This window comes from Mytilus californianus, unplaced genomic scaffold (assembly GCF_021869535.1).
Source record: "Mytilus californianus isolate M0D057914Y unplaced genomic scaffold, xbMytCali1.0.p SCAF_11, whole genome shotgun sequence".
NCBI lineage: Eukaryota > Metazoa > Mollusca > Bivalvia > Mytilida > Mytilidae > Mytilus > Mytilus californianus.
Window position 1 is genome coordinate 60,278,474 of NW_026262593.1, and position 24,320 is coordinate 60,302,793.

A 24,320-nucleotide genomic window follows, 5' to 3' on the forward strand; every position below is an offset into this window, starting at 1 on the left:
TTGGGCGATGACGAAAACTGTGTTCATTGTCACTGATAGAGGCCGCTGTAGTCGTTTTGTGAACACAACAAATATTTTCAGCCACATCTCTGAAGCTATCAAATCAGATTTACTGTACAGAAGATATGCAAGGATGTCCATAGCCAACCTTGCATTATTAACAATTGATATAAAAATGCATTAATTACATGTAAACCTCCCACATTTACAGTCCACTTTAAAAATAAGAAATTACATGCACAATAAGTTTATCTGCTCTATTAAACAAGTAACAGGATAAAAATAAGCATTGAACATATTTTTGTTAAAGATTTTAAATTTGCACTTAATAATTAGTAAGAAATATGAAAGGAAAGCGATTATGCATCGTCATTACGATATTTTTGGTGCATATTGTAAATGGTCGCCCTAAAATACCATTGAATGAGGTTGATGTTGAGAAACCTTTATCACTTGATAAACTTGAGCCACCTGATCATTTGGAGGCAGTACGATTTGAACAAGATGGAATGCTGAACAAAGATTTCCATAAAGAGGCTTTCATTGGGAATCATGAAGAAATCGATGATGACCCTGTTGATATTGCAGATTCAAAACTTAAAGATATCTTCAACAAGTTAGTTTCATCATGGACATATTATAGTACATGAAGTATATACATATTCTAAATGGTTTCATCATGAATAATAATTTGAATGCTTTACCGATTTCAACAGAATTTAAATTTCCCATAAGTATGATTGATTGTTAAATAAATTGTGTCAGTTGTCTTGATTAAGAAGCTGTAGTGTTTTATCAAGAATTGCATGGAAAAGGTCATGATATTAACTTTTTTTTAAGTGAAAAGGGCATTTCTTAGAACAATTGTATTTTCTATTGAATCAGCTCACATTTTCGATATCTTGTTTATTTCTCAACTTATAATAAAAAATTTGAAAAAACCCATTTCAGTGTAGTGTACACATACATGTATGTGTAAATAGGCCAGACGCTTAGCTTTTCATGAATCCAGGACTTGTGGACTAGATGTAAATTTGGATTTATTATATTCTTGGGTTGAGGTTTTATGCCCCACCTACGATAGTAGAGGGGCATTTTGTTTTTTGGTCTGTGCTTTCGTCTGTTCGTCCATCTGTCCCACTTCAGGTTTAAGTTTTTGGTCAAGTTAAATTTTGATGAAGTTGAAGTCCAATCAACTTGAAACTTAGTACACATGTTCCCTATGATATGATCTTTCTAATTTTAATGTCAAATTAGAGCTTTAACCCGAATTTCACGGTCCACTGAACATAGAAAATGGTAGTGCGAGTGGGGCATCTGTGTATTATGGACACCGTGTACTCTTGTTATTCATACATTTTTTTCCTTTTTTATCAGAGTGGATACAGATTCAGATAGGCATATGAATCTAATTGAAATAGAATCCTGGATCCAGGACAAGATAAGACAACATTTTGATGAAGCCTTAGAAGAAAATGCACACATATTTACACATATGGATCCTGATGGAGATGGTATATTGTTATAAGTTACTCAATAGCATGCAAAAGATGACGGGAATTGTTAAAGATATAAAACATTGCAGAAAAATGTACCAGCGACAAGACAAAAAAGTTAAACACATGAACAAATAAGTCACAGAAAGCTCTACATAGGGATAGTTATCTGGCGGCTAAGGCATTAGCTAACTTCTTAAAAGCTTTACATTTTAGAAGGTGAAAGTCCTGGATGCTTCATACTTTGTTCATAGTCTTTGTATATAGATGCCTTCTGTTTCGAAGTTTCCATCTGTCCCATGTCCATTGTCCTTGACCTCATTTTCATGGTTCAGTGACTACTTGAAAAAAAGGTTAAGATTTTTTGTAATGTTAATTTCTCTCTTATTATGAGTAATATGATAACTATATTTTGTATGTGCGTACCTTGCCAGGTCCTCATGCCTGTCAGACAGTTTTCACTTGACCTTGACCTCATTTCATGGATCAGTAAACAAGGTTAAATTTTGGTGGTCAAGTCCATATCTCAGATACTAGAAGCAATAGGTCTAGCATATTCAGTGTATGGAAGGACTGTAAGGTGTACATGTCCAACTGGCAGGTGTCATTTGACCTTGACCCCATTTTCATGGTTCAGTTGTTATAGTTAAGGTTTTGTGTTTTGGTCTGTTTTTCTTATACTGTATGTAATAGGTCTACTATATTTTGTGTATGGAATGATTGTAAGGTGTAAGTGTCTAGCTGGCAGGTGCCTTCTGACCTTGACCTCATTTTCATGGTTCAGTGGTCAAAGTTAAGTTTTTGAGTTTTGGTCTTTTTTTCTAATACTATAAGCTATAGGTCAACTATATTTGGTGTATGGAAATATTTTATGATGTGCTTGTCAGTCTTGCAGGTATTAATTGACCATGACCTCATTTTCACATTTCATTGCTCAGTGTTAAGTTTTTGTGTTTTGGTCTGTTTTTCTTATACTATAAGCATAAGTCAACTATATTTGTTGTATGGAAGGATTGAAAGCTGTGCATGTCTGCCTGGCATGGTTCATCTGACCTTGACCTCATTTTCATGGTTCATTGGTCAATGTTTAGTTTTCTTGGTTAAGTCTTTATCTTAGAAACTATAAGCAATAGGTTAACTATATTTAGTGTAATAAATGATTGTATGGTGTACATGTATTTCTTGTTTGGTTTATATGACCTTGACCTCATTTTCTTGGAGCATGTTAAGTTCATGTGATAGTTGTAGTAAAGCTTTATATTTAGGACTATCAACATAATATCAATGATTAGTAGAGAAGGCGAGACATTTCATTGTGTGCACTCTTGTGTTTATTTAGACATGTACATGTATTGAAATAACTGCATTCACATCTTTTACATTTTAAGACAATTACATGAATGCTGTAAAGCACACTTTAATGTACCAGCACATTATCTCATATAGGTTGCACTTTGTAAATACAGCTGTTTCACAAACCACGCCTTTTTTGGGGAGATATATAATATTCATAGATATTTTGTTTTGTTTAACTACTGGTTCTCAGAGATGATTTTTATGCTTTATCTCAAAGAGACACAACGTGAGAATGTTACCAGTATAAATACACATAGATAGCGGCCAAATTGAATTCTGAGGAAGTTTGAGGCATATAGATATTGAAAATATGCCGCACAGCCCTATGTTTTGACCTTTGTAAAAAATAAAAGTGCATATAAACTTTCCATTCTAGGATATAGTTTTTTACGAAATTTCTAAGTAAAGGTGGCACAATTTTAGCTGTTAAAGGAGTTTCTTTGGGAAATTGCATTGTCTTTATTTACAGAAGTGCAACATATACAACTCATTTGGTTCATTTAGCATGAAATGTGTTGAGATTGAAACACCCCACCTGTCTAGTACATCTAGATGCCGCCACACATCTAAATTAAGCAAAAGCATGTCTATCACTAAAAGACATCAATAATTACATAGGTTTCTACAAATATGATCTTGTTTAAAAATATTATAAGTTCTCAACTTGTTCCGCCCATTTCTTTGTTTGGAAGAGGATGAATAAGTTATGCTTATCCATTCATCAATATATTTACCAAACATTCTTGACATGACTGAATTATCCAAATGAGGGCTTATAAAGTGTAATAAAAAATTTTAAATTTTAAAGGATGGGGTCTAAATTAATAAATGTAAGCACCACTATGCACAAATCCTCTAGGGAAAACATTGGGCATAATTACTATTGGAACAATATCTCACCTGAAGAAAGTGAATGTATCTATTCACAAGGTAACAGACAGTAGTTTCCGTCTTATCCCAACTCAATTCTAGTTGAGAGAAATTGAACACATCACCTTCTTCAGGTTGATATTTATTAAATATCACTTCTTTTAAAAACTACCATTATGACTCATAAATTTGCTAGTCTAAAATATTTATAACATTCATTGTAAATTGTACTTTATTTGGTCGTAAATGAACTTATCATGAACTTATTCAGTTTTCTAACTATATTCCTTGAACTTTGGGAAACTCATTCCTGTTACAAAAAACAATTGCTGATTTACAATGATAGTAATTAACATCATATCAAATTTTAATGTACTATTTTATGATTGGTCTGTCATTTTCATTTTATAGGTTTAGTCGATTGGAAGGATTACTATAAACATTTCCTACTGGCTAAAAAGTATGATGTTGATAAGATTGACAGTTTTCTTAAAGATTATGGTGATCAGGCATTAGAAATGAAGGAAACTGGTGAGTCTATAAAGGAAGGGAAGATAAAGTTGAGAGAAAGTGGTGAGTGTATCACATAGTATGGGTATGCACATCCCTATATTTGTTAGAGGATGTAATGGCACCATTTATTTTTCTCTCTTGTTTTTAGTATATAACAATAAGAAGATGTGGTATGATTGCCAATGAGACAACTCTCTACCAGAATCCAAATGAAGAAGTTTTAACAACTATAGGTCACCGTATGGCCTTCAACAATGAGCAAAACCCATACCGCATAGTAAGCTATAAAAAGCCTCTAAAAGACAAATTTAGGTAAAACAATTCAAAAGAGAGAAAACTAACAGTCTGATTTATGTACCAGGGGTTAAAGAATCCAATAGTCCGACGCCTGGGACTATAACATTTACACCTCAGGCTATCAAAAAATACCCGACAGACTAGTAAAAAAAATTCTTGTCGTTAACAAAATAGATGGTGGAAAATCCCTTCCTCACTATTCTTATCTTAGTTAATTTGATTCAATTACTTCATCCATGATTCCAGGAATTTGACCTGATTTTTTACATGTTTTAAAGATAGAACAAATAACTGGGTGGTCCGGTATCATGTATTGAACGCAATTCCCGTACTTTCAATATCGATTTCTCAGTACTGGGGGGGTATTGTATATTGCTCAAAATGAGACTTTGAATTAAAGGTACTGGGGGTATGATGCATTGATTGATATGAACTTTTGCATCTAATCAATTTAGTAAAAAAAAATTAGCCTATCGGAAATACATAAATATTTTTTAAGTGAGAAAAACAACAGAACCAAGTTGTTAACAAGTACATGTGTGCCAGTATGTGACATTTAATCATCCGAATTCTTCAAAAATGCTAAAAATATTATTACAGCTCTTCTATAAAAGCATGCAAAGCAAACCTTTGATCAACTTGCTTGCTATGTTTGCTTGGATGTTTGTAAACAAAAGGTAGGTAGTCTGTTTCAGTCTGTTTACTATATACTGGATTTTGATTGGACAATAAAGATTAACCTCATTGCATGTCAATTTTTATTGTCTAATCAAATTCCAGTATATACAAAACAGACTGAAACTCCGCCTACCTATTGTTTGCAAACATCCAAGCAAACATAGCAAGCAAGTTGATCAAAGGTTTGCTTTGCATGCTTTTATAGAAGAGCTGTAATACCTTTATCTTGCTTTCATTTCAAGTATTTTTTTTTGAAGAAATAACTGTGGAATGAACTAATTAAACTCAATTGTGCTTTGTAAATGTACACAGATTTTAAGTGTCCCTCTCTGGACCCGTGTTCTACCATTGTCAAGTCAGCATCTGGTATTAAGAAAAAGTGCTTTTTAAAAACAAATGTAAAGTTCTGACAGCGCGATATTGCATTAATAAAGAGTCAAAGGCAGATTTTTATACACTTCTGTTGAACATTTCATATGATGCACTGTCAATGTAACAGTTTACTTTAGAACATCAAATTTAAAAAGTCTGAAGTTTAATATCGTTTTTATGTCAATCATTGTTATGATACTCAAATTATTACTTTGTCATGATTGCCTTTTGTTACTAAGTCTTATGACATTGAAATCGGAATAAGAAAAAAATGTCTGGCTGGCTTTAATATTTTTTGAAAGCCGAGGCTAGCAGGTCTGTTTTTCTAGGCTAGTAGCTCTTCCAACAGGACCAGTAAAATCTTCCTACCACGAAGTCCTGGGAAAGTGAGCTGTAACAAAATTGTTTATCCCCTGTGTACAAAAAAATAAATGAAAAACAAATATGATGTACAACAACAAACAACAACAACCACTGAATTACAGGCTCCTGGCTACATATTCACAATTTATTTTTGGAAAGTGGATTAACACTGAACAATTTGAGAGAACTTCATGCATACAAGTAAAGTTTGCTTGTTCCTTATGTGAACCTCAAATTTTTATCTTCTATTGTAAAAATAGACACCAACTGGTCCAAAAGGTAGTTGTCTCGCCTGCAACGAAAGTCTTGGAAAGTGAAACAAAGGGATTGCTTTTCCCTCTGCCGCGACTGCGTCAACAATTGTTAAGTTTTCTGCTTAAGTTAGTTTGATTGGAACTACTTGTATTAGATCATTGATATTTAATATAAAGTTGCATCACTATCAATACATATCAGTTTGATGACTATTTCGAGGCCCTGCCCCTTAGGTCATGATCCAGTGACTTTGAATTAATTAGCAATTTTCAATGTAAAGTTTTCTGCTTAAGTTAGTTTAATAGGAACTACTTGCGATAGATCATTGATATTTAATAAAAAGTTGCATTACCATTGGTACTTATCAGTTTGACGACTATTTAGAGGCCCTGCATCCTAGGTCATGGTCCAGCGATTTTTAATTAATAAGCAATTTTCAATGTTAAGTTTACTGCTTAAGTTACTTTGATAGGATCTACTTGTGATAGATCAATGATATTTTGTATGAAGTCGCATTACCATCGGTACATACCAGTTTGACGACTATTTTGAGGCCCTGCCCCCTAGGTCATGGTTCAGTGACTTTGAATTATTTAACAATTTTCAATGTTAAGTTATCTGCTTATAAAAAGTCAGTTTGATAGGATCTACTTGTGATAGATAAATGATATTTTGTATGAAGTCGCATTACTATCTGTACATATCAGTTTGACGACTATTTTGAGGCCCAGCCCACTAGGACATGGTCTAGTGCAAGGATCCAGAAATTTTTTCACCTGTTTCGGTCATTTTGAGAAAACTTAAAAGTTGGTGTCCTTTTTTCAAAAAAAGATTGTCAAAATCACATTACCACTGATTACTGAGTACTCATAGCATCAACGAACTTGTTTTGGCTGTTGCATCGCATTTACTTCATGAATTTTCTTACCATTTTTCTAAAATCATTTAAGAGCAGTAAAGGGAAGGCAACAGTTTAAAAATGAAATGATTTTAATGACTCAAAATGATAAATTTCTCAGACATCACTTACGTTTCTTTCGATTTTGAAGACAATACTAAAATACGAGTAATTCCGGACTCATTTCCTGGATTAGTTTTGCTTATCAAATTGACAGGAAATCATCGGCTTTTTAATTTTTTACCTTCGAAAGTGTTTGAATGTTAATGATAATAGTTGCACTTTTTTATTTAGCATGGAATCATTTTTCATTTTACGTTTTAGTGTCTAATCTGCGGAAGAGAATTTCATGCATGTGTATTACATAGTAAACAAAGCATGTGTGTTAGTCGTGAAAAATCACTTTTTCTACGTAAATTAAATCAAGTTTTATTTTTTAAATCAGAATTGACAATTGTCTTAGCTAAAAAGTAATTAAATATTGAAGACAGTTGTTATGGAATTTTTATTTCTTTATAATATTAGTTCTGAGCTTGTGATCAATGTCAGGGGTGAATTAAAAACATAGGTAAAGAGATTAGCGATCATTAGCCAATATTTTCCCTGAGGCATTAATATAGATATTAGGAGGGCCCTCAGGATTATAACTCTATACTGGAGTGGCAGTTTCATTACAGGAAAGAGATAACAAAACAAAAACAAGTTCAAATGGCGATTAAGAAACCCGATCTCAAGGAAATAACCCAAATCATTTCTGTAAAAAAATAAAATTTGTCCCAAATCCCAATCTGTCGTTTAGGACATATAGATTTCAGATTCTGTCATGTCTGGCAAATATGACCGTTTCCGGACCCTTGGTCTAGTGACTTTGAATTAATTAGCAATTTTCAATGTTAAGTTTCCTGCTTAAGTAAGTTTGATAGGATCTACTTGTGATAGATCAATAATATTTCGTAGCAAGTTGCATTACTATCAGTACATATCAGTTGGACAATTATTTAAAGGCCTTGTCCACTAGATAATGGTCCAGTGACTGAATTAATAAACCATGTTGCTATCCATCAGATTGTCTTTTTCTGAATTTTATGCCAACAAGTGAGACATATCTCTGTGTCAACAGTTGATTTAGTCATCCATTTTTTGTTGTGATTGCAAAATTTTGTCATGGAAGTGAGACATAGTGGTCCTACATTATGGTGCTCAGTCTATGACCAAAAAATAGAACATAATCACTGATATCATGTTCCAAAATATGATTTTGTATAAAATTAAGTCATTTTAATAATAATATTATGGTTATAAAACGTAGATTTCATGCAGTTTTTCCTTTGGTGAACCTACTTTAATTAGTAATTATATATGAAGTTTACAAACATTCATGTGAACGTATATATATACACATGTATATATACGGAAATGCATAAACCAGAAACTGGGTAAAACAAAGGACATAATTTTATGTTAAAGTTGTTGGACTGACATAAGAGTGACATCTAGACACATAGCTAATTGTTACTAATTTATTTGTTAAAGCTCTTTATAAGCATTATAGTTTGTCAAATGTTATTCTTGTAAAGAATGTGTTTACGATATATATTTTTAAAATATGTTTGGCAATGTTTATCTTTTAGACAGAGACCAGTTAGTCAGGTACAAGTTTAAGTGGACAGACGTTGAACAAATGCCAATGGACAATAAACTGAACAAAGAAGAGTTTTTAGCATTCCGTCATCCAGAGCAGAGTAGACTTGCCATGAAAAAAATGATTGAGTCAATTTTGAATTCACTAGGTAATCTATTCCTTTCCCTATTTGTAAATCAAATGGTTTCCACATTGTTGTCAAGATTTAATCCACCATTTTCTACATAAGGAAATGCCTGTACCAAGTCAGTAATATAGTCGTTGTCCTCTGAAGACACATTGGTTTTCGCACTCTAACTTTAGTTTAAGTGAATGGATCTCTATGAAACTTTACCATAAGTCTCAATACCACAAAAAGAAGGTTGGGATTGATTTTGGGGGTTATGGTACCAACAGTTAAGGAATTAGGGGCCAAAAAGGGGCCAACAATAAACATTTTTGTAACTTCCAGACATAACTTGTGTGTTAGTGTATGGATCTCTCTGACATTGTACCACAAGGTTTTCACAATGTTCCATATCACGAAGGGAATGCTGGGATTGATTTTGGGGGTAATTGCCTCAAAATTTTAGGAATTGGGGGCCAAAAAAGGGGCAAAAAACAAGCATTTTTCTAGTTTCATGATAATAACTTGTGTGTAAGTGTATGGTTCTTTCTGAATTTGAAGTACAAGGTTCCATATCTTAAAGGGAAAGCTGGAATTGAGTTTGGGGGTAATTGCCCAAAACGTTTAGATATAAGGGGCCAAAAATAAGCATTTTTCTAGTTTCCAGACAATAACTTGTGTTCAAGTGTATGGATCTCTCTGAAATTGTACTGCAAGGTACCATACCACAAAGGGAAGGCTGGGATTGATTTTGGGGGTAGTTGCCTCAAAATTTTAGGAATTAGGGGCCAAAAAGGGGCAAAAAACAAGCATTTTTCTAGTTTCAGGACAATAACTTGTGTGTAAGAGTATGGATCTTTATGAAATTGTACTACAAGGTTCCATATCACAAAGGGAAAGCTGGTTTGAGTTTGGGGGTAATTGCCCTAAATGTTTAGGAATTTGGGGCCAAAAAGGGGCCTAAAAACAAGCATTTTTCTAGTTTCCAGACAATAACTTGTGTTGAAGTGTATGGATCTCTCTGAAATTGTACTGCAAGGTACCATACCACAAAGGGAAGGCTGGGATTGAGTTTGGAGGTGATGAATCATAAGGGGGTTCAAAAAATTTGGGGGGGGATTTTTTTTTCTTTAAAATTTTCCATTTTAAATTGGTTATTTCTGATTTATATATAAAAGCAAATAATAATGATATGGTTTGAATAGGTAAATTAAAATTTTTTAAGTTCTTAGACCACATTCATTCTGTGTCAGAAACCGATGCTGTGTCAAATATTTAATCACAATCAAAATTCAGTGCTGTATCAAGCTTGAATGTTGTGTCCATACTTGCCCCAACTGTTCAGGGTTCGACCTCTGCGGTCGTATCAAGCTGCACCCAGCGGAGCATTTTATTATTTTTATTTTACTTTTTTCCACAAGATGTGTATGTTTGCTTTGACTAATATTTTTCTACCAGCAATAAAAACTGTTAAACTGTCAATCACAGAGTAATTTCTGTTTTCACTTCACAGTTTCATATGAGCTTAAAAGATCAGTGATATATTCATTTTTGTCTCGCCTGCGACGAAAGTCGCAGAAAGTGAGACATAGGTATTACTATCCGCGGCGGCAGCGACGGCGGCGTAAACTATTTGTATAAAGCTTTATATTTCAGAAGGTAGAAGACCTGGATGCAGATACCTTATGTTACGAACTTTCTGTCTGTCATATGTCCAATGTCCTTGACCTTATTTTCATGGTTCAGCGACTGCTTGAAAAAAAAGTTTTAGTTTTTTTGTTATGTAAATTTCTCACTTATTATGAGTAATAGGATAACTATATTTGGTATATGGGTTCCTTGCAACGTCTACATGTCCATCAGACAGGGTTCACCTGACCTCAGCCTCATTTCATGGATCAGTGATCAAGGTTAAAGTTACGTGATTAGGTCCGTTTCTCAGATACTACAAGCAGTAGGTCAGCTATATGTGGTGTATGGAATGATTATAAGGGATACTTGTCAGTCTGGCCGGTTTCATCTGACCTTGACCTCATTTTCATGGTTCATTGGTCAATGTTAAGTTTTTGTGTTTTGGTCTGTTTTTCTAATACTATAAGCCATTGGTCAACTATATTTGGTGTATGGAATGATTGTAAGGTGTACATGTCTGTCTGGCAGGTGTCATTTGTCCTTGACCTATTTTCATGGTTCATTGGTCAATGTTAAGTTTTTGTGTTTTGGTCTGTTTTTCAAATACTATAAGCAATAGGTCAACTATATTTGGTGTATGGAATGATTGTAAGGTGTACATGTCTGACTGGCAGGTGTCATTTGTCCTTGACCTCATTTTCATGGTTCATTGGTCAATGTTAAGTTTTTGTGTTTTGGTCTGTTTTTCTAATACTATAAGCAATAGGTCAACTCTATTTGATGTATGGAATGATTGTGAGGTGTACATGTCTGTCTGGCAGGTGTAATTTGTCCTTGACCTCATTTTCATGGTTCATTGGTCAATGTTAAGTTGCTCTTGTTTGGTCCTCTTCTCAGATACTATAAGTTATAGGTCAACTATATGTGGTGTATGGAATGATTGTAAGGTGTGCACGTCTGTCTGACAGGTTTCATCTGACCTTGAGCTTATTTTCATGGTTCATTGGTCAATGTTAAGTTTCTGTTGTTTGGTCTTCTTCTTAGATGCTATAAGTAATAGGTCAACTATATTTGGTGTATGGAATGTATTTTATTATTTAACTGCTGATTACTTACATTGAAATAGATTATTTTATAAAAATCTTTAAATAACATTAATAATGATAATAAATAATAAAAACTTTTAAGGGATCATTACTAAACCGTGATTAACAAAAACATTGGAAGGTGTGAAAATGTTAAAATAAGGTCACTGATGCATGAATGTTTAACATAGAATACAGTTCACTCCAGTCCCTTCATAAAGATTAATTGGCTGAATATGTACAGATTGAAGAACTTTTGAAATTTTGTTTGCACAACAGAATCACATTTACTGATTTTTGATACATATGAAATGAGATAAGTAAAAAATATTTTAGCATAGCAACATAAATAGATAAATAGATAATATGAAAATATGACTTTTTACAATATTTTGATCAAAGATTGAAGATAATTTTAGTTTTTTTTTTTTTTTTTTTTTTGGGGTGGGGGGGTCTTTCAGGTTCATCTCAAGGAATTGACAAATATTTATCCAGTTTCTGCAATGCCTTAAAACTTTTCCTTGTGCACAGGTTTGTCTGTACTCAAGAGGAAATAAAAAAAAATTGCCATATTTGTCAATCCCTTCTGATGAACCTTAAATCTAGATGAAAAATTATTTCATAAGAAATTTCAAAGTTTGCTTTTAGTAGTCATTTGACTTAATGTTTCAAAAAAAAAATTTGTATAATGCGATTTTATTTACTCAAATGTTGTTGCTATATTTGCCTGTGATTTATTAGCCAAAAGTGTATCCCATGTGATTTTATGATGCTGTTTTTTCTAAAAACATGTTACTCAACATGAATGTAAAAGCATTACAGACCTATATTTAAGCCTAAGGTCAAGGTAACTAAAAAAGACTAAAATTTGAACATAGGTTTCAGGATGTATTCAATGGGATTGCAACTTAACTTGGATATGTGGCTACATAAATTAACAGAAAGAAGAGGAAAATCCCTGGCTATTGTTTTTCAAGTCGCTATGTCTTAGTTCGAGGTCCTATTTACTAACAATAGATTTGCAGAAGACCATATTACTGTCTTAAATCAAGATTTATATGGGGGCCATGGTAATGTGAGCTTGCTCACTAAAGGTCTATTATATTTCGTTAAGAATGTCAAGAACTGTAAAACAAAATCTACAAATATGCAAATATTACTCAAATCATCAGATCACTTATTCAAAGATGTATTTCCCTTTCATGCTTTTAATGCTAAGTAGTCACTTCCTTTTTAAGCTTACCTGGCCAAAATTGCCATTGTGAGCTTTTGCCATCAATTGGCATCCATCGTCTGTCTTCATTGCATACGTAGGCCGATAATTTTTACAAAAATCTTCTCCTGTTTGAAGATACAATAACGAGAATTTTTCATCAAAGTCTAATCAAGGAGTGGAGGTATACTCTGCAGGACATAGCGGACAACTTCTCGTTGCAATTAGCAAATGTGTCATTTTTATATTGTGTTTCACAGATATGTATACATGCAATGAGTGCCGCAAAGCTTACAAGACTAGAAAAGGTCTTCAAAACCATGCATGTAATATATGCAAATTATGCCAAAAAACTTTCGCATCTGCACAGAATTTAAAAAGACATTGTTGTAAACAACAGACATTAAGCAGAGAAATTCATAAATGCAGATTTTGTCATAAGGAATATTCTACTGAGAATCTACTGGGATCTCATAAATGCTCATATTGCCAGATTTGCAAAGTACTTTTCTCAAGCTACCAAAAATTATGTAGTCATATCTGCAAACATTCAGGAAAGCTCTTGCCTACAGAAAATAGAATAAACAATTTCAATAAGTCAGTAATAAAAGATAACTCTCAGAAGAAAGCAGACATAAAAGAAGAAACAATGCAAAAGGAAAATACTGCAGTGCCAACCAAAACAAACATCAAACAGACATCAAATACAGAAAGTATAAGTAGTATCAATTCACCTCATCAAGATCTTGTTACAGGAGACATTATTCATGAAATATTCCAATTTAAACCAATTAACTTAACATGGCAAATGAATCAGTGCACAAAGTTAAGGCTTAGGTTTGAAGAAGCATCATATCCATTGTATGATTTAACTACTGCAATCACAATTGGAACTCCTAAAAATTTAAAGAAAATTATAGGTGATGGAAACTGCTTTTATAGAGCCATTTCTTATGCTATTACAGGATTTATTATTATAAATTCAATTGTGAACACTAAAACAGGCGAGACATTTCAGTGTGTCCACTCTTGTTTCTTTTTTGGAAAATGCTTAATAACTTATAAAAATAAGTAAAACATTGTTAAGTTTTTAGCATAACAGTTTTTAAGGTTCTACAGTTTTGCCCCATCAAAAATTGTACCATGGTATTTTACTACATTCTGCTTACCTAAGAATCATGTAACCAAAAAGCCTTGTTGATATAACACCCATAACAATTAAAATATTCAAGTTTGATTTTCAACCTTGCAGGTTAAATGTACATGGGTTAAACATGTAGAAAATCTTTTTCAATTTGTCTAATGCTTATCCATACCATATCCCATTGTTTCTAATACAAAAATTACCAGCTACAAATATTCATTATGTTATTAAACTTTATTTCACTTTGTACTTTTTACTTTTCATGGTCATCATCTTAAGTAGAAATAAGTATTCCTCAACTTTATATATTTTTTGTTATTAGATACTGATAATGATGGTAAGCTTACACTAGCTGAATTTGTTGCCTTGCCACCTGGTGACGTGGAAGACCAGGAACAAAAGAAACTTGATGATCGATATCAGGACGAAAGGAAAAAGGAATTTGTACATTCTATAGATAGTGATAAAAATGGCGTTGCTACTCAGAAAGAATTAGAGGTAAGGAATAAGACAATTAGTTTTTAGTGAGTTGTTAAAGTGGATCCATTAGATAGAATTTTTTTATACTTTGCCAAAATGTAGATCTGACCATTATAAAAATAAGGAGATGTGGTATGATTGCCAATGAGATAACTATCCACCAAAGTTCAATGCTTTTTTTCAAAAATATGATAAAAAGTATGGGTTATTAATATTGTGGTATTTTTCAAGCTACAAGTCGTGCAAAATTGCATAATTTTGCATAGATCATTCATGAAAAAAATGTTTTTTGTAAATAAAAAGAAATCTATGATGTAGAATTTTGAAATGCAATACAAGAAGATAGGTTTTATAGTATGCTTTAAGAAAATATAAAGAAAAATTTGTGTCATTTAACTTGTTTTCTTGCTACAATTAAAAAAACGAAAATTTCATTAACATTTCTTTATAAAATTTTTACTATTAAGAGTTATCTTCCCCTTATAAGGTGTTGTTTAACAATTTATTTGAACAAAAAACAAATATTTAGCATTTGTTAAAACAGTCTAAATAATGCTGCAATTAATCACTTATTTTTCTTTATTCCAATAAACAGCCTTACACATTAATTGCCAATCTGTCTCAAAATTTGCAGGTTTAGACCGATTGTGTACTGCTATTTTACAATCCAAGATGGCGGTAAACAGTTAATCTCCTTAAGTGTCCTTTAACAAATCCTGAGAAAATATTGTTTTGGGGGATATGTATCCTAGGTCTTTATTTAGATTGAATACTAATACATGTAATCGTGGGTGTAATAGCATTATTGTGATGCTGATTAAAATTTCATCATCTTTTATCTGTTGTGAAAAAGGCCTCTTCATCATAGATGCGGCTTTATTAGGTCAAATCCTTTTTTTCACACAATAAGTTGATTGAAAATTGAGTTCTTTGCATACATTTAACAACTCCTTAGTAGTTTTTACACCTTTATTCTATGGTCCTCTGCTCTTCGAATGAGCACATATGAGTAAGGTCAGTCACATGTTAAAAATTTAAACATGTCCAATTTTGCTGCACAGAGATTTTTGTTTACACACTTTATATGAGTTCTTCTATTTGAGGCTCATTAGGGATATTGACCTGTCTGGTGCATTTTTTCATACGACCGTAAAAAATTTGCATTCGTATATTGCTATCATTTCGTCGTCACCGTTGTCCGAAGACATTTGGTTTCCATACAATAACTTTAGTATAAGTGTATGGATGTCTATGAAATTTAATCACAATGTTCAGTAGCACAAAAGGAAGGTTGGGATTGATTATGGGGGTTATGGTCCCAACTGTTTAGGAATTAGGGGTCGAAAAGGGGCCAAAAAAGGCATTTTTCTAGTTTCCGGACAATAACTTGTGTATTAGTGTATGGATCTCTATGAAATTGTACCACAAGGTTCTGTACCACAAAGGGAAGGTTGGGATTGACTTTGGGGGTTATGGTCCAAACTGTTCAGGAATTAGGGGCAAAAAAAGGGGGGAAAAACAAGGTTTTTCTGGTTAATGGACAATTTCTTTAGTATTAGTCTATGGATCTCTATGAAATTGAAACACACGGTTCCATACCACAAAGGGAAGGTTGGGTTTGACTTTGGTGGTTATGGCTCAAACCGTTCAGGAATAAGGGGCAAAAAGGGGAGGAGGAACAAGGTTTTTCTGGTTTCTGGACAAATACTTAAGTGTTAGTCAATGGATCTCTATGAAATTGTACCACAAGGTTCCATACCACACACAGAAGGTTGGGGTCGATTTTGTGGGTTGTGGCTTAAATCTTTAAGAAACTGGAGGCCAAATAGGGGCTAAAAACAAGACTTTTCTAATACTGGCTAAGCTGGTTCTAACATAAATTATTTCTGATCTATATAAAGAAACAACAAATACTGATATGACAGGAGATACAAACAAACAGGGTGTGTAAATTATTATATTAAGTTTGTAAACAGATTTTTTGCGCAACAGCTAAGTATTGCACAACAGCAAGAAAATAAATACAAATCTTTTAACCAATTTCAATGAGGATTAATTTAAAGTCTTAAATTGTTGAGGTTTTTACCATGTATTACTATATTGGATTTTTGGACATTTTTAAATAGGTCTACATTGAGGTCCAAAGGGTCCAAAATTAGACTTCTTTTGATTTCATCAAAAACTGAATTCTGGTGGTTCTATGATATGCTGAATCTAACTGTGCATTCAGATTTTTAATTTTGGGCCCTGTTTTCAAATAAGTCCAAAGGGTCCAAAAATAAACTTTGTTTAAATTCTTGGGTTTTTTTTATATGCTGAATCTAACCATGGAATTAGATTTTGGATATTGGACCATTAAGTAGATTAAATGTCCCATTTCAAATTTTTAAGTTATCTGACCACATTTATTCTGTGTCAGAAATCTATAATGTGTCAAATATTTAATCACTCTCCAAATTCAGAGTTGTATCAAGCTTGAATATAGTGTCCATACTTGACCCAACTGTTCAGAGTTCGACCTCTGTGGTCATATCCAGCTGCCTCAAGCGGAGCGCATTTTTTTAATTCTGATATACAATTGAGCAGTCGAAAATTAGTTGGTTAATGGCGTATTGTTTTAATTTCAAATATATGTTGTTTTATAGGACTATGTTGATCCCAGAAATCCACAGCAGTCTAAGGCAGAAGCTGAAAACCTTTTACAGATGTTAGATGATAATAAAGATGGAAAAGTTTCTATGGATGAAATGTTTAAACATAAAGATATCTTCGTAGACAGTAAATGTGTCAATGTGAAGAGAAGTCTACATGACGAATTTTAAAATTACATATAAATCTTGCATAAAGTAGCATTCTGTGATATCAGACGTGGATTCAGACGGGGACGCACCCAGTCCCGCACCTCAATAAAAAAGAAAGAATGAAAAAAAGGGTAGAATAACATCCAATTTTGCGTCAAAATAGGTCCTCTTATTCCTATTTCTCAGGAACACCACCCTAACATTAAATCCGGGAATCCACGTCTGGATATGAACTTTTGTTTTTGGAATTTCTTATCCCAAATGTGAAGAACAACTGTTAATTAGATTATGGTTTGAATGGTCTTTGGTATTCTTTGGTTTTGAAATTTAGGGTTGTCTATCAATTATTAAAACAATTTCTGTTTTAAAAAGTTCAAGAAGTATATATTTCTGTTATAAAAATATTTTATTGTTTGTAGTGGTCCCCAAAAAGATTCAGCTTCAATTGTTATTCATGTTTATACATTTATGTAAATGTGAGGCATCGGCACTATGATTGACTACATGATTATTAAAAAAAGACCCAGCTGTTGGGTGTGCACAAAGGGTTTGACTTGTGCAAACATCCAGAATTGCTGACATACTTTATATTTAGTAAATATTTTTAGATTTAAACTTGTTATTATGGCTTTGCCTACTGGGGACCTTTCATTTGTGAACAATACACACAAAACAAGTTGTGTTTTTTTCTCTCCAAAAATTATAAATATATGAGTGCAATTGTGATATTTATTATTTTAGTACTCTATATAGTTTTAAGGAATATTTTTGTACTTTTTACACAAGAAAAATGCTATTGAGTGGGATTTATTTTATCTTATGAGGGTTAAATTTGTGGTGATAATAATCATGAGGTCAGCTTAAATCTAAATTTTAATGGTACATGTACAACTAAGCATGATAATTTATTTTTTTAAATTTCTATGTCTTGTGGAATGAGCTTTAACCCAAGATATTATTCAAAAATTTTACAATTACCTCCTTAAATACATGTACATTCCAAGTGCCAACCATTGGTTAACCTGTATTTATTTAATTTCTCCCCCTTTTCTCCGTTTTCTTTCATCATTGACTAACCCTGTCAAACCTTTTTCATGACCTTTTTTTGTCTTGGGAAGTGTGAACTCCATTGCTCTTATAAAAATCAGTTTCTAATTTGGTATGATCACTTTCAAAGTAAAATTAATTATTTTTCAGATGGAATCGTTTTACAATGCTTAAAGTAATACATTGTGTAATATGAAATATCATAGAGTTTGGTTAAAAGTTTCTTAGATGTTTTGTTCAAAAGGTGAATCAATGGTCACTGTGATTTGATTTATATATTTATACATCTAAACTGTGTGTTTATTTATGTGTGTGTGTGTGTATGAGAGGAGATAAAATAGTTTTTTGCAAGGGTCATTGTTATAGTTGCATTGCTTGTTTTAGAGCAATTATTATTGTTTAATAAAATCAATTAAACTTTTGAATCAAAATAAAAAGTTTTCTTTTTTTGAAATCATTCTATGCTCATTTCTAGGATTTACTTTCTGTAGGAATGTTCAGAACTTAAAGTGAAGATAAGGCATAAATGTATAAATACTTTGGCAGCTGTGTTATTAAAAAGAGGCATAAAAGAAGAAACAAAAACCATCTGAGAATTATAGCATAATTCTTTCTTTTTACTAAATGTATCAGCTGAGTTTATCAAAATGTGCTTAAACATGCCCAATGATGAAACATTGAGCAGAGGTGCATTAAGGGGTGGTGCCCCCCCCCCCCCTCTTTACACAGCTACATATATTGTTTATGCATAGACTTTTTACAAGTTCCACTCCTAACAATACCTTGGTGGGCTTCCTTTTTTCAATATCTTTAATCTGCAAATGTTGACCTGCGGATTATACTCTTAATAACTTGCAGTCCTCCATACTGTTTCTGCTGCATTATTAACATATTTTTCTACGTTCAGAAGAAAAAAATATGCAAAATATATCTATACAACTTATAGGTTATACTAAAATCTAGTTTTTCAGTATTCTTTTTAAGTTGTTTAATGTGCAGTTAATCATGTCAATTAAATCCAGGGTGTAGAACAAGTTATTAATGTAATTTATATAGATATAATTATGTTCATGTGAAATAATAATCAAAAGATTCTCAGATTCTCATCCATTTTGCCTTACAGTTCTATAGCTCATGTTTAGTCCACAAATAATTTATTTCTATAACAGAAACAATTATAATAGAATAAATAATTTGCTTTTCTGTTCCACTTTATTTTAAATATTAGATGAGAATCTTAAGAACTTTTGGTTTGTTATATCCTGACAAATATTTTTATTTAAACATCATGTGTTATATTTATATATGCTTTTCGTAGAAATGAAGGACAAGTTTTTCTCGAGTGCCAATCTGTCTAAGAACCCGGCAGTGGTGAAAACATGACAAACAGAAACCCATTCATATTTAGATTACAGCTTTTCTATAAAAGCATGCAAAGCAAACCTTTGATCAACTTGCTTGCTATGTTTGTTTGGATGTTTGTAAACAACAGGTAGGTAGTCTATTTCAGTCTGTTTACTATATACTGGAATTGGACAACAAACATTAACTTCATTTAAATGTTAAGTTTCACATTGTATGTCAATTTTTATTGTCCAATCAAATACTAGAATATATTAAACAGACTGAAACTCTGCCTACCCTTTTGTTTACAAACATCCAAGCAAACATAGCAAGCAAGTCGATCAAAGGTTTGCTCTGCATGCTTTTATAGAAAAGCTGTAATTTATGTTCAAAATGTATAATGGAATATATCATTCGTTTCCTTTTCCTGTTCTGGTATTTCAAGATATAATTAGGTTGAAATGCACTGAAAATTAACAATTAAGGAGAGCTAACTCTGTAATTTGATATCATTCTAACCAAAACTTATTTAGATATTTCTCGACTTACCAGACATGCAGAAATGAAAGAACTCCCATTTCTATCTCAGGATGAGGGTAACTTCGAAATAGGATGGTTAGGTTGGTGGGTTTTTTTTGCCATGTTTTGAAATTCTTCTAAATTGCCTGATTCTTAAAAAGACTAGCACTTAATTATTGCATGTACATGTGCATTTGTATATTAGACAACAAATATATTTCTCGACTGTTGCACTGTGACATAAGAGATAAATGTTTTTGATAATGTATTATAGTGGATAGCATCTATCAAAATAGGAATTCTCAAAATGTTTGTTTAGTGTTGTATTTTTTATGTTATTGAAATACAAAACATAGTCCCATTTGTTTTTAAATGTATTCATTGATAATGCAATCATTACTCAAGAATTTTAGTACTTTCAATATGAACGTACTCAAGAACTTTTGGCTTCTAAAATGCCATAGAAATTATGTTGCTGATTTACATTGAACTTTGCAATTACTTTTTGTAAATAGTAATCTGAAAAAAAATGTTCAAGCTGAAAAGTTTGGCATCGAATTACTTTGCAGCTTTTAAAAACACCACTTCAGGTTTATAAATATTTAGCCCTAGGGCTTCATCATACATGAAGATGTGTTTCAATTTATTTTTCTGTGTGTTACATGTGTATGAAAATTTAACAACATAATTCTTATGCCTAGTTTTGGAACTTGCATCTTATATTATGATTGTGAATAGTTGGGAGGTTAACTTATAAAGGTGTTTAAAACAGTGTAAATAACAAAAATATACAATGTATATTGATTAAAAAGTGAACCTTGTAAATAGATGGCAGCTTTCATACAGTACTGTCACTACTGTGGGATACCTGAGGTATATTTTACTTATCTTTTTATAGAATTATTTCATTCTATGACATTTTTGTGGGTTTTTTGTCTTGTTTTGATGGAGTCAAAAAGCGAGACATAGGTATGCAGTTTCCAGCGTTGTCAACAATGTATTAGTTTGTGGTAAGTTCTAGTTTATGGTGAACCACTAGTGGTAGGTCAATGATATTTGGTATGCAGTTGTATAAGCCTTGGCACATCTCATTTCCAAGGAGATTATTTGGCCCTGCCCCCTCAGTCATGGTCTATGTACTTTTAAACTATTGCTTAGTTTACATGTTCTAGCTTGTGATTAGGTCAGTTTATGGGGAACCACTAGTTGTAGGTCAATGATATTTGGTATGATGTTGTAGAAGCATTGGCATATCTCATTTCCATGGAGAATATTTGGTCCTAACCCCAGTTTTCATTCAACATTTGCATTATCAAAATAACAAAAAGGTGAGACATATATCTGAGTTAACAGTTTATGTTAAAAAAAAAAGCATGTAGAATTTGCTAATTTGATCAAACTGAGGTATAAAATACTGGTATGTTTTATTCCTATTATCTTATCCTTCTAGTTTCCAACTTTGATGCAAGTTTTTAATTTTATAATACAATATTGAATTTCTTGTTGTTCTTTCAAATAGATTTGAATATTTTGTTACTCCATATTTTTGTTACAATAAAATTCTTTACTATTATGTGTTTTTATTTTTGACCCAAGAAAGCTGAACAAATCATGACAGTGATTGCTTTTCATGTATCAGTAAAAAAAATATGGAGATGTGGAATGATTGCCAATGAGGACAACTATACATAAAGACCAGAGGACAGAGATGTGAACAATTACAGGACACTGTATCACCTTCAATAATGAGCAAAACCTATAATGTATAGTAAACTATAACAGGCACAAAGATATACCAGTAATATGTGAAACAATTAAAGAGAAAACCAACAGCTTTATATAAGCTGTGATCATTAGGAGAAAAACAATTATTACAGACATCCACCAACTACAACCACTGACTACAAACAACAACTTGAGACAGGCATATGAGAAATATGGCGGGTTAAACTGCCCCTAAACTGGGAAGGTGATGCAACAGTTCATCATACAAACAAAATTTTAAACAAGAGTGCACACGCTGAAATGTCTCACCTGCTTTACTTATGATAGGTCAGTTGAACCCAGCCAGACAGACATGTAAATATGAAAAATTAACATTGACCAACAAACCATGAAAATAAGGTTAAGGTTAGATGAACCATGCCAGACGGACATGTACACCTTAAAATCATTCCATACACCAAATATACCGGTAGTTAACCTATTGCTTATAGTATCTGATAAACTGACACAAGAGTGCACACGCTGAAATGTCTCGCCTACTATACTGACCATTGATTTTATGTTGATAGTCCTACATATAAAGTTTTACTACAAGTATCACATTAACATTTATGATCCAAGAAAATGAGGTCAAGGTCAGATAAACCAAGCCGGAAATACATATACACCTTTAATACAATCCCTCCATCCACAGAATATAGATGACCTATTGCTTATAGTATAAAAGAAACAGACCAAATCATGGAAATTCTATATTAACCAATGAACCATGAAAATGAAGTCAAGGTCATTTGAACCCTGCCATTCCAAATATAGTTGACCTATTGCTAAAGGTATCTAAGAAAAAAAGTTAACCAGGAAAACTGAACATTGACCAATCAACCATGAAAATGAGGTAAAGGTCAGATGATACCTGCCAGACAGACATATACACCTAACAATCATTCCATACACCAAATATAGTTGACCTATTGCTTAAAGTGTAAGAAAAACAGACCAAAACACAAAAACATAAGCAATGAACCATGAAAATGAGGTCAAGGTCAAATAAAACCTGCCAGACTGACATGTACATCATTAAATATTTCCATACACCAAATAAAGATGACCATCTGCATACAGTATTAGGAAAACTGACCAAAACACAAAAACTTAACATTAAGCAATGAACCTTGAAAATGAGGTCAAGGTCAAATAAAACATTCCAGACTGACATGTACATCATAAAATATTTCCATACACCAAATATAGTTGATCTGTATACAGTATTAGAAAAACAGACCAAAACACAAAAACTTAAAATTGAGCAATGAACCCTGAAAATGAGGTCAAGGTCAAATAAAACTTGCCAGACTGACATGAACATCGTAAAATATTTCCATACACCAAGTTGACCTATTGCATACAGTATTAGAAAAACAGACCAAAACACAAAAACTAAACTATGACCACTGAACCATGAAAATGAGGTCAAGGTCAGATGACACCTGCCAGTTTGACATGTACACCTTACTATCATTACATACACCAAATATAGTAGACCTATTGCTTATAGTATCTCAGATATGGACTTGACCACAAAAACTTAACCTTGTTCACTGATCCATGAAATGAGGTCGAGGTCAAGTGAAAACTGTCTGACAGGCATGAGGACCTTGCAAGGTACACACATACCAAATATAGTTATCCTATTACTTATAATAAGAAAGAATTTAACATTCCAAAAAATCTGAACTTTTTTTCAAGTAGTCACTGAACCAAGAAAATGAGGTCAAGGACAATGGACATGTGACTGAGGCATCTATATACAAAGTATGAAGCATCCAGGTCTTCCACCTTCTAAAATATAAAGCCAGATCACTATCCCTATGTCGAGCAAAAACCATGAAAACTAGACCTTGGCCAATGAACCATGAAAAAGGTCAAGGTCAGATGAAACCTGCCAGTCAGACATGTACACCTTTCAACAACACCATACATCAAAAACAGCTGATTTATTGCTTACAGTATCCACGAAACAGATGAAACCACAAAAGCTTAACATTGACCAACGAACCTTGAACATGAGGACAATGTCATGAAACCGACCAGTTGGACTTGTACACCTTACAATCATTCCATATACCAGATATAGTTGACCTATTGCTAATAGTTTTCTGAGATACGGACTTGACCATGAAAACTTAACTTGATCACTGATCCATGAAAAGGTGGTCGAGGTCAGGTGAACCCTGTCTGACAGACATCTAGACCTTGCAAGGAACCCCCCTTTTCTGGGAAAAATTTGGTTGATTACATAGAGAATCACTGAAGCATGACCGAAGCGGGCCCCCTCTCAGGGTAGTCAGTGGACCCCCACTTATGAAAATTTCTGGATACGCCACTGTAGATGCTAACTTCTATGTCATTTGGTTGCTGGTGGAGAGTATTCTCATTGGCATCTATACCACATCTTCTTATTTTTTTTAAAAAAGAAAGAAAATA

General features: G+C 32.8%; 1 protein-coding gene across 2 annotated transcripts; it reads left to right on the forward strand.

Annotated features, from left to right (window-relative positions):
• The first annotated feature begins 14 nt into the window (after nucleotides 1-14).
• LOC127720438 (45 kDa calcium-binding protein-like) lies at nucleotides 15-21,684 on the forward strand. 2 transcript variants are annotated; one of them, XM_052227029.1, is made up of 6 exons: nucleotides 15-616; nucleotides 1,378-1,514; nucleotides 4,134-4,295; nucleotides 8,730-8,888; nucleotides 14,243-14,418; nucleotides 17,046-21,684. In XM_052227029.1, exons 1-6 carry the CDS (start codon nucleotides 345-347, stop codon nucleotides 17,220-17,222), a joined length of 1,083 nt encoding a protein of 360 aa, XP_052082989.1. In that variant the 5' UTR covers nucleotides 15-344; the 3' UTR covers nucleotides 17,223-21,684. The 2 variants fall into 2 exon arrangements, with proteins under 2 accessions (XP_052082989.1, XP_052082990.1); XM_052227030.1 differs by having other exon boundaries at nucleotides 4,134-4,253.
• The last annotated feature ends 2,636 nt before the right edge of the window (nucleotides 21,685-24,320 follow it).